At 43.7% G+C, this 15,018-nt stretch overlaps 1 protein-coding gene across 1 annotated transcript in view; it reads right to left on the bottom strand.

Annotated features, from left to right (window-relative positions):
• Window positions 1-11,981, bottom strand: part of susd4 (sushi domain containing 4) — a 195,221-nt gene extending 183,240 nt beyond the window's left edge. Inside the window, exons 1-2 of the mRNA XM_087984317.1 lie at window positions 11,867-11,981; window positions 10,860-11,021 (exon numbers count right to left, since the gene is read on the bottom strand). Of these exons, the coding sequence (XP_087840443.1) occupies window positions 10,860-11,010 (151 nt within the window). The 5' untranslated portion in view covers window positions 11,011-11,021; window positions 11,867-11,981. The remainder of the gene's footprint in view (window positions 1-10,859; window positions 11,022-11,866) is intronic.
• Window positions 11,982-15,018: the final 3,037 nt, after the last annotated feature.

The raw sequence follows: 15,018 nt of genomic DNA, 5'->3' as shown, positions 1-15,018 counted from the left end.
CTCAGAATCGCAGCAGACTGTTTTCAGATCAAAGTTTAAAGGACAGGGCATTTAAATCATTTGCCAGTCACAGTTCCAAAGGACTTATTTGTACTTTATATTCATAGATGTCTATCATTACCAATCCCAAACATGTATCTGAATACCTCCATAGAGAACCTGAGGTCTGTCCAGAACGTCAGGAGGTATGGTGCTTTTCATCAAATGAAGACATGTTTCAGAAACTTGGATGACAAATATTGTTTCCGAGTCCAGGCAGCAGAACACTTAAACACGCTTCAATCTCCACGGGGCCATGGCAGGGTAAGATTCCTCTGGGGTCCCTCGTGAAAATGCTGGGTGCTGGGTTTTGCAGCACTCAGTGGCAAAGGAGTGGAATCCTTCTGCTGCTACGAATATTCAAACGCTATTCACTGTTGTAATCCAGGGAAATACAGCAGCTTTTCTACAGCAAACTCTCCCTCATTTGCCTGCGATATGGACTTGTTGATATTCTGGGGCATGTGGATATTAAGGAGGAGGAGGTATCAGGTGTCTTGAAAACCATTAAGGTAGTTAAGTCCCCAGGGCCTGATGGAATCTATCTCAGGATACAGAAGGAGGCAAAGGAGGAGATTGCTGGGGCACTGACAGCAATTTTTGTATCGCCTTTAACCACAAGCAAGTTCCCAGAGACTGGAGAATAGCCAATATTGTTCCTGTGTTTCAGGAGGGAAATAGGGATCATCCAAGAAATTATAGGCCGTTGAGCCTTATATCAGTGGTGGGAAATTTATTGGTGAAGATTCTTATGGACAGGATTTACCTGCGTTTGGAAAAGAATGATCTTACTACAGATAGTCAACATGGCTTTGTAAGGCAAGGTCTTGTCTCAAAAATCTAGTTGAGTTTTTCAAGTAAGTGACAAAGATGATTGATGAGGGTAGGGCAGTGGGTGTTGTTGACAACATCCTTCATGATAGACTAGTCCAGAGATTTAGTCACATGGTGAGTTGGTAAGCTGGATGCAAAACTGGCTTGGTCATAGAAGACAGAGCGTAGTTGTAGGGGGGTAGTTTTCTGATAGAAGGCATGTGACCAGTGGTGTTCCGCAAGATCAGTCCAGGGACTCCTGTTGCTTATAATACAGTCGTTCCTCCACATCCACATCCACGAGAATTCTGTTTCTGGGAACCCTCACAAACGGTGAAATTTGAGAGTCCACAGCCCCAGGTTAAAAATAGCTGAAGAATTATGATCTGTGAGTTTTGCCACTGATTTTTGTTGCTGCTTACGTTTTGGTGCATAAAGGCAAATTCGCGAGTCGCGATCTCACAGATATAGAGTATTTATAAACAATTTGAAGTTTGCAGACAACATGAAAATTGGTGTCGTCATGGATAGTGGGGAAGGTTGTCAAAGGTTACAGCAGGATATAGATCAGTTGGAAAGTTGGGCAGAGAAATTTTAAAGGTTAATTTGGACAAGTGTGAGGTGATGCATTGTGGCCGTTCATGTGCAAGAGGAAAGTATAGAGTAAATGGCAGGATCCTTACAAGCATTATATCCAGAGGGAATTTGGGCTGCAAGTCCAGAGCTCCCTGAAAGTGGCAACACAAGTGGACAAAGTGATAAACAAGGCATATGGCATGCCTTGCCTTGATCAATCAGGGCATTGAGTATAAATGTTGACAAGTCATGTTGCAGCTGTATAAGACCTTAGGTCACATTTGGATGCAGTTCTAATCCCTCACTACCGGAAGAACGCAGAGGCTTTGAAGAATGTGCAGAAGAGGTTTACCAGGACGCTGCCTGGATTGGAATGTATTAGCTATAAGGAGAGGTTGGATAAACTTGGATTGGAACTTTGGAGCCTGAGGGGTGACCTGATGGAAGTATATAACGTTATGAGGGGCATGGATAGGGTGGATAGTCAGAATATTTTTCCCAGGTTGGAAATGTCAAATACTAGCGGGCATAGATTAAAGTGAGAGAGAGAGAGAGAGGGAGAGAAAGATAAAAGGAGATGTGTGAGGCACTTTCTTTTTTACACAGAGGGTGTTAGGTGCCTGGAATGTGCTGCTACAGGATCTGGTTAAAACAGATACAATAGCAGTGTTTAAGATACACGTGAACAGACAGATGGGGTTCGGTTAGAATGGCACCGTGGTCAGTACAGACATGGTGGGCCAAAGGGCCTGTTCCTGTGCTATATTGTTCTCTGTTCTGGGGGACTAGTTTTTTAATATTGTTTGAGGGTACATATTGGCAAAGATCCTGCAGAGGCTCCTTTGATCTTTGATTAAATTGGGCCATGTTGTCTTTTATAGACAGTCCAGAGAACACAGGGAGTCTCAGTCCAACAAATTACTGTATCTAACAATCCAGTATCACAGCACTCCCTCAATACTGCGTTGAGGAATTTGGGATTCCAGTTTTTGAAGTGAGGCTTGAACCATAACTTTCTGACTCAAAGTGAGACTGATCCATGATTGGCTTGTATCCTGCTGTATCTGTTTAGCAACATCTCACTGAATTTCACACCTTCTGCCACCTGCAATATACAATGATCTCCAGGAGTGATTTATTGTTCTATTCATCTTTGCTGACCTGTGTGTAATTTCTATGGCACACTCAAGTACTGATTTAAACTTGTCTCTGAAATATAATTAACAACAAAGCAGTTACTGTCATGAAAAACAATCAACAGGATGTCTTGTGAGAATGTGGAACAACATTTTTTTTAAATTGTGAAAATCACTACCTCTCATAAAGTACTGATCCTTTCGAGAGAAAGCTCACCAGGCACTGTCAACTCCTTCTCATCCTCTCCCAAGTGATCATTCTTCACAGCCATCCTGGGCTAGTGATGATCCTGCTCTCCGGAGATTTACTACAGAGTAATTAAGAGAGGACTATCCCCAGAGGCAGGTGGGTTGGTAAACAGAGAACACAGATTGAAGGTAATTAACATCAGAACCAAAGATCTGATCGAGATTTCCAAAAATGTGAGTCCGTTAGATTAAAATGGACAGGGAGAAAAATCCCTGCTTGTAAAAGGAACAAGATCAAGAGAGAATAGATTTAAAGTGATCTGCAAAAGACACAGGTGAATGGAGGAAGAGTTTTGTTTCACACACGAGTAGGTAAAGTCAGCCAAGGTCTCACTGAATGGCAGAAGAGGCTGGAGGGGCTGACTGGCCTACTCCTGTTCCTATGTCCCTAACAATGATCTGTCTCTTATACAGTCGCAGATTTACAGGAGAAAATGTCCCAAGGTGCACGAGAGAATTACAGGCCCTGAGCTCGAAGACAATGGAAGCCAAAAGCTTTGTTCAGGGTTTTGAAGATGTTCTTACAGATGTGGAGATGGATGTGGATTTGTCAACTTTTATGGATGACATTCTGGAGAATTAGGGTTTAAGCAGCATCTCTAGTCAAAGAATGAAGCAAGGATAAAATGTGGAAAGAATCAGCTCAAAGGAATACAGTAATAAATAGGTGCAGGAGAGATTTTAGGAAACAGCTGGGCTGAAACGGGGGATCAGTTCAAAGACGGAGGATGTTAAACATGAGGCTGTGGGGATGGGTAAGTGGGACACAGTGCAGGTGAGAATACAGATAGCAGGAATTCAATTAAAAGGTGAATAAGTACGGTGAAGATTGGGAGCTCAGCAAGGACAGTGCCTAAAGGGAGTTTACTTTCTTTTCCTTCTGTCTCTGTTTTATTTTCTTACTTTAATCTACTTACCCTGTATGGAGAGCATGTTGGTCAGCAGAAGGGAGAGTGAGTCATTGAGTGTGGGGGGGTTGTAAGCGCATCTGTGGGGGGGGGGGGGGAGAGGGAGGGTGAGCCACATAGGGGGAAAGTGAGTCATTGGGGGGTGGGGTGGGGTGGGGAGAGAGCAAGTCATGGGGGGGGGGAAGAGCAAGTCACTGGTGGGGAAGTGAGTCACTGGGGTGGTGGGGGGGGGGGGGAGGGGGAAGAGCGAGCCCATCCGGGAGGAGATCATGCCCAGCCAGTGACACCCACATCCTGCAAAGAATGTGCTTTTGAATCCTCAACAAATCCCATCCTCGAACTTCAACTGATTAACTCCCAGGTACCACTGTCAGATGAAAACTATCTTTAATCAGATCATTGCAGAATCAATCAAATCCTACAATAAACTGAATTCTGTGATTTCCAACAATGAAAAGTCAAGTGTTACATCTTTTGAAAAAAACTGTCCTTTGGCATGGAGTCATGATGAAATCTCCTTACCAAATCCACCTCAATACCCAGCATCAGCAGTTTTATCATATAATTAGCAATCTTGCAATATTCTACGCTGGTCCACTGGGCAATGACCCTCCTGGGAGCCATTGAAATGTTCAGTTTATTTCAATTTAAAACATGATCCTGGCTTCTGGCGCACATTTCCCGATTTGTGCCTTCCAGCTGTTTTATTTGAATCGTGCAGACTGACTTACAGGTGAGCAGTTCCACTTCTAACTTTTATTTAAGCTGTGAGACACCTGTAGTGACTAAACTAGCTTAACAGCAACTACAATTAGCATTTGAAGTACGCTGAACAGAGTAAATCAGTGCAAGATACTTCACACAAACATAATCAAACAAAATGTAGCATCAGGCCAGGAAAGAACCTGGATGTTTGGACTGAGTTAATAACATCCTTAACTCCATAAATAACAACAGGGAAGCAGTGATCAATCAGGGAATGGCAGGGGGGGGGGGGGGGGTTCTGAGATACATGGGTTTATTCTGTGGATTTGGGGACAGTCACAGAAAAATAGCCATTAGAATTCCTTTGTATTGAGATGGATAGAAGGTTGGCTGGTTAACAGGAAGCAGTGAGTATACATAAATGGGTCTTTTTCAGATTGGTGAGATGGGATAAATGTATGCCACCAAGCAGTAGTGCTGTGACCAAAACCATTTACAATTTATATAATCGACTTGAATGAAGGAATTGTTGCCAAATTTGATGATGACACAAGGATAGGTAGAGTAGGCAAGCTTTGAAGAGGGCATAAGGAGATTACTAAATAAAAAGATAGATTAATTAAGTGGATGGAGATGTGGCAAGTGATTATGTGGGGAAATGTATTCCACATTTTCACAAGATATTCTTTTGAAAAACATATTATCTAAAAAGGTGAGAAAATGCAAAGCACTGAGATATAGAGAGAACTGAGTGGCCATGTGCATAAATCACAAAAGGTCAGTATGCTGGTGCAGCAAGTTATTCAGAAATCTAACAAAATATTATTGCTTATCAAGAGAGAATTTTAATATAAATGTAGGGCGGTATGTTTTAGTTGTACAGGGCACTGGTGAAACCACATATGGAGCACCAAACGCATGGCTAACTGCCTTATTGAAGGTTTGCTAAAGTATTGAATGTAGTTATTAATGACTAAGATGCTGGAGTAGAACATTTTAAGATTTGGGGATGACACAAACATTGACAACATTGCATCATAGCATCATTATAGGTGCTATATAAGTGCAGGATTATTATTTCTTGGTTATAGAGTCGTTATGGGGTGTAAAGAGGTCATGTGGTGCATTAATCCATGTGGACTGTCTGCAGATAATCCAGTTAGTCCATTCCCTTGTTCTAGCCCCTTCATCTTGCAAATTTATTTCCCTTCAGCCTCGATCTTATTTCATTTTGAATTTATTGATTGTTTTCATTTCTATCACTTTTGGAGGCATCAAGTTCCAAATAAACAGTTTAGCTGAAAGTATAAAATTACAAAGAGACATTGATAAATTAAGTAAATGGGCAAAATTGTGGCATATGTATTGAAATGTGTTTCAACATGGGGTCAACAATGTCAGATCTGAAAAGCTCGAAAGATAGAACAGTGTGTTTTCTAAATGGTGAAAATCTGGAAGTGGTGGAGGTCCAGGTATTGGACTGGGATGGACCTCATTAAAAAAGAATCACACAACACCAGGTTATAGTCCAACAGGTAGATTTGGAATTACAAGCTTTCAGAGTGCTGTTCCTCCATCAGGTACTTGACAAAGGAGCAGCACTCTGAGAGCTAGTGCTTCCAAATAAACCTGTTGGACTATAACCTGGTGTTGTGTGATTTTTAATGAAGTCCAAAGGAAATTAGGTCTTGGTACGTTGGCCCTTACAATGAGACAAACAGGTACAGAAAAAACCAAAAGAAAAAAAATGCTGGGAAATCTCAGCAGGTCTGGCAGCATCTATAAGGAAAGAAAAGAGCTGGCGTTTCGAGTCTAACTGACCCTTTGTCAAAGCTCAAAGGTTTATCTCAAAGGATTATCTCAAAGGTACAGAAGAAGATTACATTCTTTTTGGGATACTGGTCTTTATATCTATAGGACTAAGGCACAAGGGGGTGGAAGTTGTTTGACCAGACAAAGCCAGGATTATACTGTGCGTGGAGCACTGCGAGCCATTCTGGGTATTTAACTTTCAGAAATGTGTTTACCTTGAAACTTCCACATCGATTTACTGGAAAGGTATCTGGCCATCAAGGGTAACATTAGTTGAGATTATCTCTATTTAAGTAGTGTAACTTGTGAAATTTAGAAATCTAGGTGGTCATTTCATTGGTACCTATCCCATTTCGTCACCTCCAAGTCGTCACATCTCCCAGGTCCCTAAACTCTGAGCTGTGGCCTCTCCCCACTGCCTGACCACTGAACTCCAACTTCTCCCCACGGATCTCTGAACTGCAACCTCTCCCCACTGCCTGACCTCTGAACTGTGACCTCTCCCCACTGCCTGACCTCTGATTTGCAGCCTATTTCCCCCGAGGGGTGAGGGTGGTCACACTTCAAGGTTGAGAAGTGAGGAGAGGTGACGACTCTGTGTTGAGGGACAGGGTGAGGTGCTAATTGAGACTCACACAAAACCACATGAAAGTGAATCTCACAAGGTTCAACAAGATTACATATCCCACCAAGCTGCCAATGTTAAAACAAAATAATATTAAATGAGGATTAAGTCTATTGCTAAAAATAAATTGCCTCACAACTTTTAGTCATACCCATGAGTGCAGAGACAATCCATAACTTCAGGCAGACAGCTGTCTATCGACAGATAGCACAGAAGAAAAGTCTGAATTTTGTATAATGCGTCATCTCATCTTTCACAACAAATATTACAGAGCACGTGGCTGCCACAAATTGATTAAAAACAACCTTAATACATATCTAGATATATTTAGTGATTATTTTAAAGTAGAAATGTTCAATTGCCAACAGAGATGGTCACTATGGGACTAGAATGCTTAAAGTGGCCATATCTCGAAAATTTCCATTATTAACAAAACAAAAAGTAACTCTCATCTCTTTCAATGTCACACTCCCATTTGTATGAATATTCCAATCAAACTAACACTAAGGAACAGGAAGCATGATATCTACTTTTGCCAGTCCTAAACAAAGGAAATAACTGAAACACATTATGCATGAGATGGTGCTAATGACAGTTACCTGCTGCAAAACATAATAGGTTTTGACCCAGACATCAAAACATGCCCCATGAGTAATTAATCCACCCAATCCCAATCACATGACTCAAACTGCTGGTTTATTTGAACTTGCCCAGTTTTTGACTTATTTCTGCTTGCAACACCAGAAGGGAACATATAACAGCTCCAGCTAACAACTGTGTCTGATTTCAATCATTCTCAAAAGCTTGATTTCTGCTGGGGAGGCTTTCAATTAACTGGGAAGGGAACGGGAACCCATGAATAGATTCAGATGTGAAAATGGAAAGGCAGAAAATTAGTTGATGAATCTGGAAGGGGGAGGAAACAAAAGTTGGAGAACAGAAAGAAGGTCTTGCAGTGCTCAAGGTTATCTTTTTTAAATGAAGGAGTTTAGTGAATAAAGCAGAGGAGTTGACAGTACAGATAGAAATGTGCCAGAATAATTTTAAGGAAAATGATATAAGGAATGGCAGCTCAATGATACTAATGTTTTCAGATGAAATCAAATCACACAATCTAACTCCAAACTCTTTGATTCTTTTAAAAGAAATTCATAAGTTGTAACTTTCTTCCTTCCCATCTTTTACTTACTACCTTGTGTGTTTGTGTGTGAATGGACTAACAAAGAAATTCTTCCACATTTGGAATGTTTCATTAATAAACTCTACCTCCGATTTCATTCAAAAGGTTTTGCTGTGGGAAAACTTCTAACATTTAAACTTAAAGAAACCAGGTACTGGGGAACACCCTTCAGTCTATCTATGGAAGGGACTCACCCCATTTCCTCCTTGAATTGCAAAACAACAGGGCAGTGTGTGGGGGAGTTTAACCGCTTGTGTGGAAAAATGTGAATTTGAATCAGAATGCGTGAGTCAGCATAGATTGTGAAGGGAAAATCAGTCCAACTAACTTGCTGGAGTTTTTTTGAGTGGAAATGTGGAGCATTTGGCTTTTGATACAGCATCTCACAACAGACTTGTGAGAAAAATTATGTGTCACAGAATGAAAAGGAACAATAATTAAACTAATTGAGAGGCAGAGAGTAATGGTTAATTGATACTTTTGGCCTGGAAGAAGGTTTGCACTAAAATTCCCCAGAGGTTGGTTTGGGATCCTTGATGATATCTATTAATGATCCAGATGCTAGTGTGGAAAGGACAATTTTAAAGTTTGTTCCTTGGGAGAACTGTAAACTGTGCGGAGGATACGGGGAACTCCAGAAGGAGATTGACACGTTAGTGGAGAGGGTGGATCAGTGGCAGATGAAGCTCAATGTGGAGAAGTGTGAGGTGTTGCAGCTTGGTTAGAAGCACCTGGAGAGACAGCATAAACCAAAGGGTGTGCAGTGTGAAACTGTCCTAGACGGAATAATGAGAAGGTTTCTGAGAATGTTACCAGGACTAGAAAAGTGTAACGATGAGGTAAGATAGGACAGGCTATGGTTGTTGAGGAAGCTTAGGGAAGATTGGTGCAATGTACAAAATGGAGGGGCCTGGGTACAGCAGCTGGGCACAGGTTATCGAGCTGAGCACAGGGGACAGCGATTAAGATGTTTACTTTTAAAATGACTGGTCTGTTCAGGGTGGTCAGGGTCTGAAACTCACTGCCTGAAAGGTCATTTAAAGGTGCTGGTGTGTTGTGTCACCATAGTCTTACCAGACCATAGGGGCTGCTCTCTCATGAGAGAGAGAGAGAAGCAACTGGTGGTGATTTAACTTGAGGGCCACCAGACCTCAGGAGAGGGAAGAGGAAAAGTCCTTCATGGTAACCTCAAACAAGTGATGGGAATTGAACCCACACTGCTCTGTAAACCAACAATCCAGCTAACTGAGCTAAACCAATTCCCACTGCAGGTGTACTGCAGGTGCAAATACTGGAAAGTGGGGCTAGGCTGGGCTACTTCTGGCTAGCATAGACACAATGAACCAAGTATCCTCTCTCTCTGTTGTAAACATTGGATAGAACTGCTCCCCTCTTTGGTAGTTAATAACAGATCTTTTACATCTATCTTCATGGTCAAGTTCATGTTAGTGTCAACAATGATAGGAGTATTGAACCTAATCCCAGTTGAGATTTCTGCACTTTAATTACCTTGAGTGATAGTGAAACCCACAATTTGGACTAGGCACTGAAAGGATTAGATTAGATTACTTAGTGTGGAAACAGGCCCTTTGGCCCAACAAGTCCACACCGCCCCGCCGAAACGCAACCCACCCATACCCCTACATTTACCCCTTTACCTAACACTACAGGCAATGTAGCATGGCCAATTCACCTAACCTGCACATCTTTGGACTGTGGGAAGAAACCGGAGCACCCGGAGGAAACCCACGCAGACACTGGGAGAATGTGCAAACTCCACACAGTCAGTCACCTGAGGCGGGAATTGAACCCGGGTCTCTGGTGCTGTGAGGCAGCAGTGCTAACCACTGTGCCACCGTGCCGCCCACACTGCTGTATTATTGGGTAGATTGTAGACCCGACAGACAGTGAACTTTAAAACAATTATAGAACATCATGATGTGTGATATTCTGGTGTAAAGGTCCCATCTTGTCTTCAGCCACTCTTTTGGTCTGATGGACTTTGTGTCATGAGTTGATTGAGTTAGTTATGCACATGTGATGTACAGTAATTGGTAGTGCTACAGAACCCAGCCTAAATGTAATCTGTAACTAATAAGTGTCAAGACATCTGTCTCAGCAAGAGCTCGATGTTTATGGTATATGTCACATTGTCTAACACATGGTATAACTCTCAGACCAGAACATTCTGCGGGGGGGGGTGGAGTTTGACCCAACAAATGAGATAGAGGTGGCACTTCATTTTACCCGAGCCAGGGCTTAGCAAACTAGGAATCTCATTCATCAAATTCCAGCAGCATCTTGCATACACTATGCTGCAAAATGTCAAGAGGTGAATGCAAAAAAGAGAGGCAGTGCATTCCCACTGTCCTGAAGCCATGAACCTTTGATACTGTGAAGTTTCCAACTAACAGTGATTCAATATGGACTCAACCCAGCCTTGTACAGATGCTACAGTCTTTATACTTAGTTATCTTAAAGACACTTTGGACACTTTCCACCTTGACTGTGCAATCATTCTTTCAGATATTTTGTCAATCTGTTCGGATACATTATGACATACGGCTGAGGCAGGGACGATTTGAATCCGGAGATATAACAGATATTATATAACAGTGTACCATTGCACAGTGTTTCTCCGAGAGCACTTATATAACCTCTATGTATACACGCAGATTTCTCGACAGGAGATGGAGTCTTAAATAACTTTGGAACAAGTGACATTTGTATGTATTGCGTGGTAAATAATGACCAAATCAAACAGTGCATTTCTAACACCAGCCGCCTTCCCGGCCCAGACCCAGAGGGGAACTTACCCGGAATTTGGTTCGCCAAAGAAACACAGAGCACGGTTCCAGAGCACAGGAGGAGGGCGGCGAGCTGGAGATGCTGGGGAGTCCCAGCTGAAACTCGGCTGCCGGAAGGTATCCCATCATCTCTGGTCCAGGGGGACCACGGCAGCAGCATCCTGAACCAACCTGCAATGGAAAATATCATCATTATCACAAACTGCACTGTCCATACCCTTCCTCCTGTCTGCACCCAGCAGCCTCGCTCACTGCTGACAGAAAATGTACTAAGGACAGGTCCCTTTTCCCCGCTCCCCGGGCGGTCCTCAGCCGCTTCACCACCTTCCCCTCCCCCGACCGAAACATATAGACAAACATAGATACACACACAGACACAGAAACATAGGTATACATACACACAGACACAGACAAACATAGATACACACACAGACACAGAAACATAGGTATACATTCACACAGACACAGACAAACATAGATACACACACACAGACAAACATAGATACACACACACAGACATAGATACACACACAGACACAGACAAACATAGATACACACACACAGACATAGATCCACACACAGACACAGACAAACATAGATACACACACACAGACATAGATACACAGACACAGACATAGATACACACACACAGATACAGATATATATACACACATAGAGACACAGACAAACATAGATAGACACACAGACACAGACATAGATAGACACACAGACACAGAAACATAGACACACACACAGACACATAGATACACACATACACACACACAGACATAGATACACACATAGACACATAGATACACACATACACACACACAAACATAGATAGACATACAGACACCCAGATAGATATATACAGACACACACAAACCCATCCTGTTTATTAGAGCCGGACAAACTAAAATCTACAACATAGAAAATGTTACAATGGGTGTTATTATTATTGTTCTTATTGTTCTTCAATGCTGTTTGATTTCATGTTCTTGCAGCCTCCACTTTACCTGCATCACCCGAGACTTTCCAGGACACCCCGCCCACCGCGTTGATTGACAGATCACTGGCCACGCCCACCGTGCTGATTGACAGATCACTGGCCACGCCCACCGCGCTGATCGACAGATCAGTAAACACCCCAATCACGCAGATTGACAGCTAACTGACCACGCCCACCGCTCTGACTGACAGATCACGGAACACCCCATCATTCTGATTGACAGATCATTGATCAGAGCTGAAAATGTGTTTCTGGAAAAGCGCAGCAGGTCAGGCAGCATCTAGGGAACAGGAGAATCGACGTTTCGGGCATAAGCCTTGACAGATCACTGACCATGGGAGAAAGTGAGGACTGCAGATGCTGGAGATCAGAGCTGAAGAAGGGCTCATGCCCGAAACATCGATTCTCCTGCTCCTTGGATGCTGCCTGACCTGCTGCACTTTTCCAGCAACACATTATCAGCTCAGATCACTGACCATGCCCATCTCTCTGATTGACAGATCACTGCCCACGCCTTTCACTCTGATTGACAGCTCACTGACCACGGCCATCATTCTGATTGACAGCTCACTAACCCCACCCCCACTATGATTGACAGCTTGGATGCTGCTTGACCTGCTGTGCTTTTCCAGCATTACACTCTCAGCTCACGAAACCTGCCCACAGTTCTGATTGATAATTTACTGATCCCGCCCACTGCTCTGATTGACAGCTCACTAATCCGCCCCATCGTTGTGAGTGATAGCTCACTACCCTGTCCCACTGCTCTGATTGACAGCTCACTAACCCGCCCCATGGCTATGAGTGACAGCTCATTGACGCTGTCCACCATTCCGTTCGATAGCTTATTGTTCTGACTGGCACCTCAGAGCTCTGCCCACCAATCTGATTGACAGCTCACTGACAAGGATAGAATACTCCCACCAACCCCCCCTCCATCCTCACCTTCCAGTCCACCAACCTCTACATACAGCCATCATTCCCCGCCATTTCCGCCACCTAGACACAGACCCCACCACCAGAGATATATTTCCCTCTCCATCCAATCAGCATTCTGCAGAGACCATTCCCTCTGTGATTCCCTTGTTAGGTCTAAGCCACCCACCAACCCAGCCACCACTCCCAGCACCTTCCCCTGCCACCGCAAGAGGTGTAAAACCTGTACCGATACCTCCCCCCTCACCTCCATCCAAGGCCCCAAAGGATCCTTCTACATCCAGCAGAGATTTTTCTGCACATCACCTCACCTACTGTGACCACTTGCTCTCGACGTGTTGTCCTCTACATTGGGGAGTCAGGACGCCAACTCGCAGAATGTTTCAGAGAACATCTCTGGGACACATGCACCAAACAACTCCATCGCCAGGTGACCAACCACTTCAACTCTCCCTCCCATTCCGCCAATGACATGAGGCCCTGGGCATCCTCCACCGCCAAACCCAAGCCACCTGATGCTTGGAGGAAGAACACCTCATCTTCCACACCTTTGGAGACTCCAACCACACAGCATCAACATCAATTTCACCAATTTTCTCATCCACCCTTCCCCCACCTCATCTCAGATTGAACCCTCTAACTCAGCTCCGCCCTCTTGACTTGTCTTAAATCACAAATTTCGTCCTTTTTTTCCTAAAAGCTGTTCCTTGGCTCAAGAATACTCTGGGGAGAAAGTGAGGACTGCAGATGCTGGAGATCAGAGCTGAAAATGTGATGCTGGAAAAGCACAGCAGGTCAGGCAGCATCCAAGGAGCAGGAGAATCGACGTTTCGGGCTCATGCCCGAAATGTCAATTCTCCTGCTCCTTGGATGCTGCCTGACCTGCTGCGCTTTTCCAGCAATACATTTTCAGCTCAAGAATACTCTGTCCTTGATTTTTTTCAGAGGGGTAATAAACCAGGCCGGATCTGATCAGAAATGTGTTTGTCTGTTGTTAACCTAGTAGTTAACCTCACGAATCCTGGTAATTTTCACTGTACACCTATCAAAATAGATTGCAAAGTTATGGTCTGGGCCGCCTGCATAAAAATGTTTTGAGTGGTCAGGCCAAGTCCATAACACCTACCTCTTCACCTTCCTGATGTTCTGGATTGACAACACATTGACTCCACCCATCACTCTGATTGACAGCTTGCTGACCTCACCCATCACTTTGATTGACAGATCACTGACCCTGCCCACCACTCTGATTGACAGCTTACTGACCTCATGATGCCAAAAGATATCGGGAGACAAGCAGGAGGCTGGAAGAACACAGCAAGCCAGGCAGCATCAGGAGGTGGAGAAGTCGACATTTTGGGTGTAGGAGCACCCCCTACAACCACCCCCCCCCCCAGTCCTGAAGAAGGGTTACACCCGAAACATCAACTTCTCCACCTCCTAATGCTGCCTGGCTTGCTGTATTCTTCCAGCCTCCTGTCTGTCTATTTTGGATTCCAGCACCTCCAGTTTTTTTTGTCCCTAAAAGATATAGGGAGACAAGCAGGAGACTGGAAGAACACAGCAGGCCAGGTATAGGAGCAGATTTAGGCCATTCAGCCCTTCAAGGCTACTCTGCAATTCAATCTTGGCTGATGTGTTTCTCAAGCCCATTCTCTGGCCACTTCCCACAACACTTGATCCCCTTTCCAAACCAGAACCTGTCTATCTGGTTCTGCGAGGTAAATATGAACAGTTAGGAGCTAAATTAAAAAGCAGAAAGAAAAAATGTAATAACCTGAGCCATGAGCTAATTGGCACAGAGTCAATAAGATTAAACAGGTAAATATGTTGCTCAATGACTGGTGCCGGAGAAATGGGTTTGAATTCATGGGACATTGGGACATTGGCACCACTACTGAGGGAGCAGGCACTTGTTCTGAGGGGACAGTATTCATCTGAACTGTCCTGGGACCACAGTTCCAATGAGTTGCATAACTAGAGCTATAGATAGGGCTAAGTGTGGGTGGGAGGGTGGGGGTTCAGTTATAGGGGAAATTAGAAAATCCGAAGGAGGAGGTAAGAGTGCAGAACTCAGGAGAGGTTATTAAAATCTCCAGCAGAGACACAAATAGGACAGAGTGTATGAAAAGGGTTAGCAATCAAACTTCAAGTACATTGGACAAACAAATAGCAATGAGAAGGGGGCAGTCGATACAGGAGTGAAGGTGTTATATCTGAATG

The sequence above is a fragment of the Chiloscyllium plagiosum genome, unplaced genomic scaffold (genome assembly GCF_037043375.1).
Source record: "Chiloscyllium plagiosum isolate Xiang-an unplaced genomic scaffold, Cpla_swu_hap1 HiC_scaffold_3, whole genome shotgun sequence".
In the NCBI taxonomy this organism is placed as follows: domain Eukaryota; kingdom Metazoa; phylum Chordata; class Chondrichthyes; order Orectolobiformes; family Hemiscylliidae; genus Chiloscyllium; species Chiloscyllium plagiosum.
This window is presented reverse-complemented; position numbering and strand designations above follow the sequence as displayed.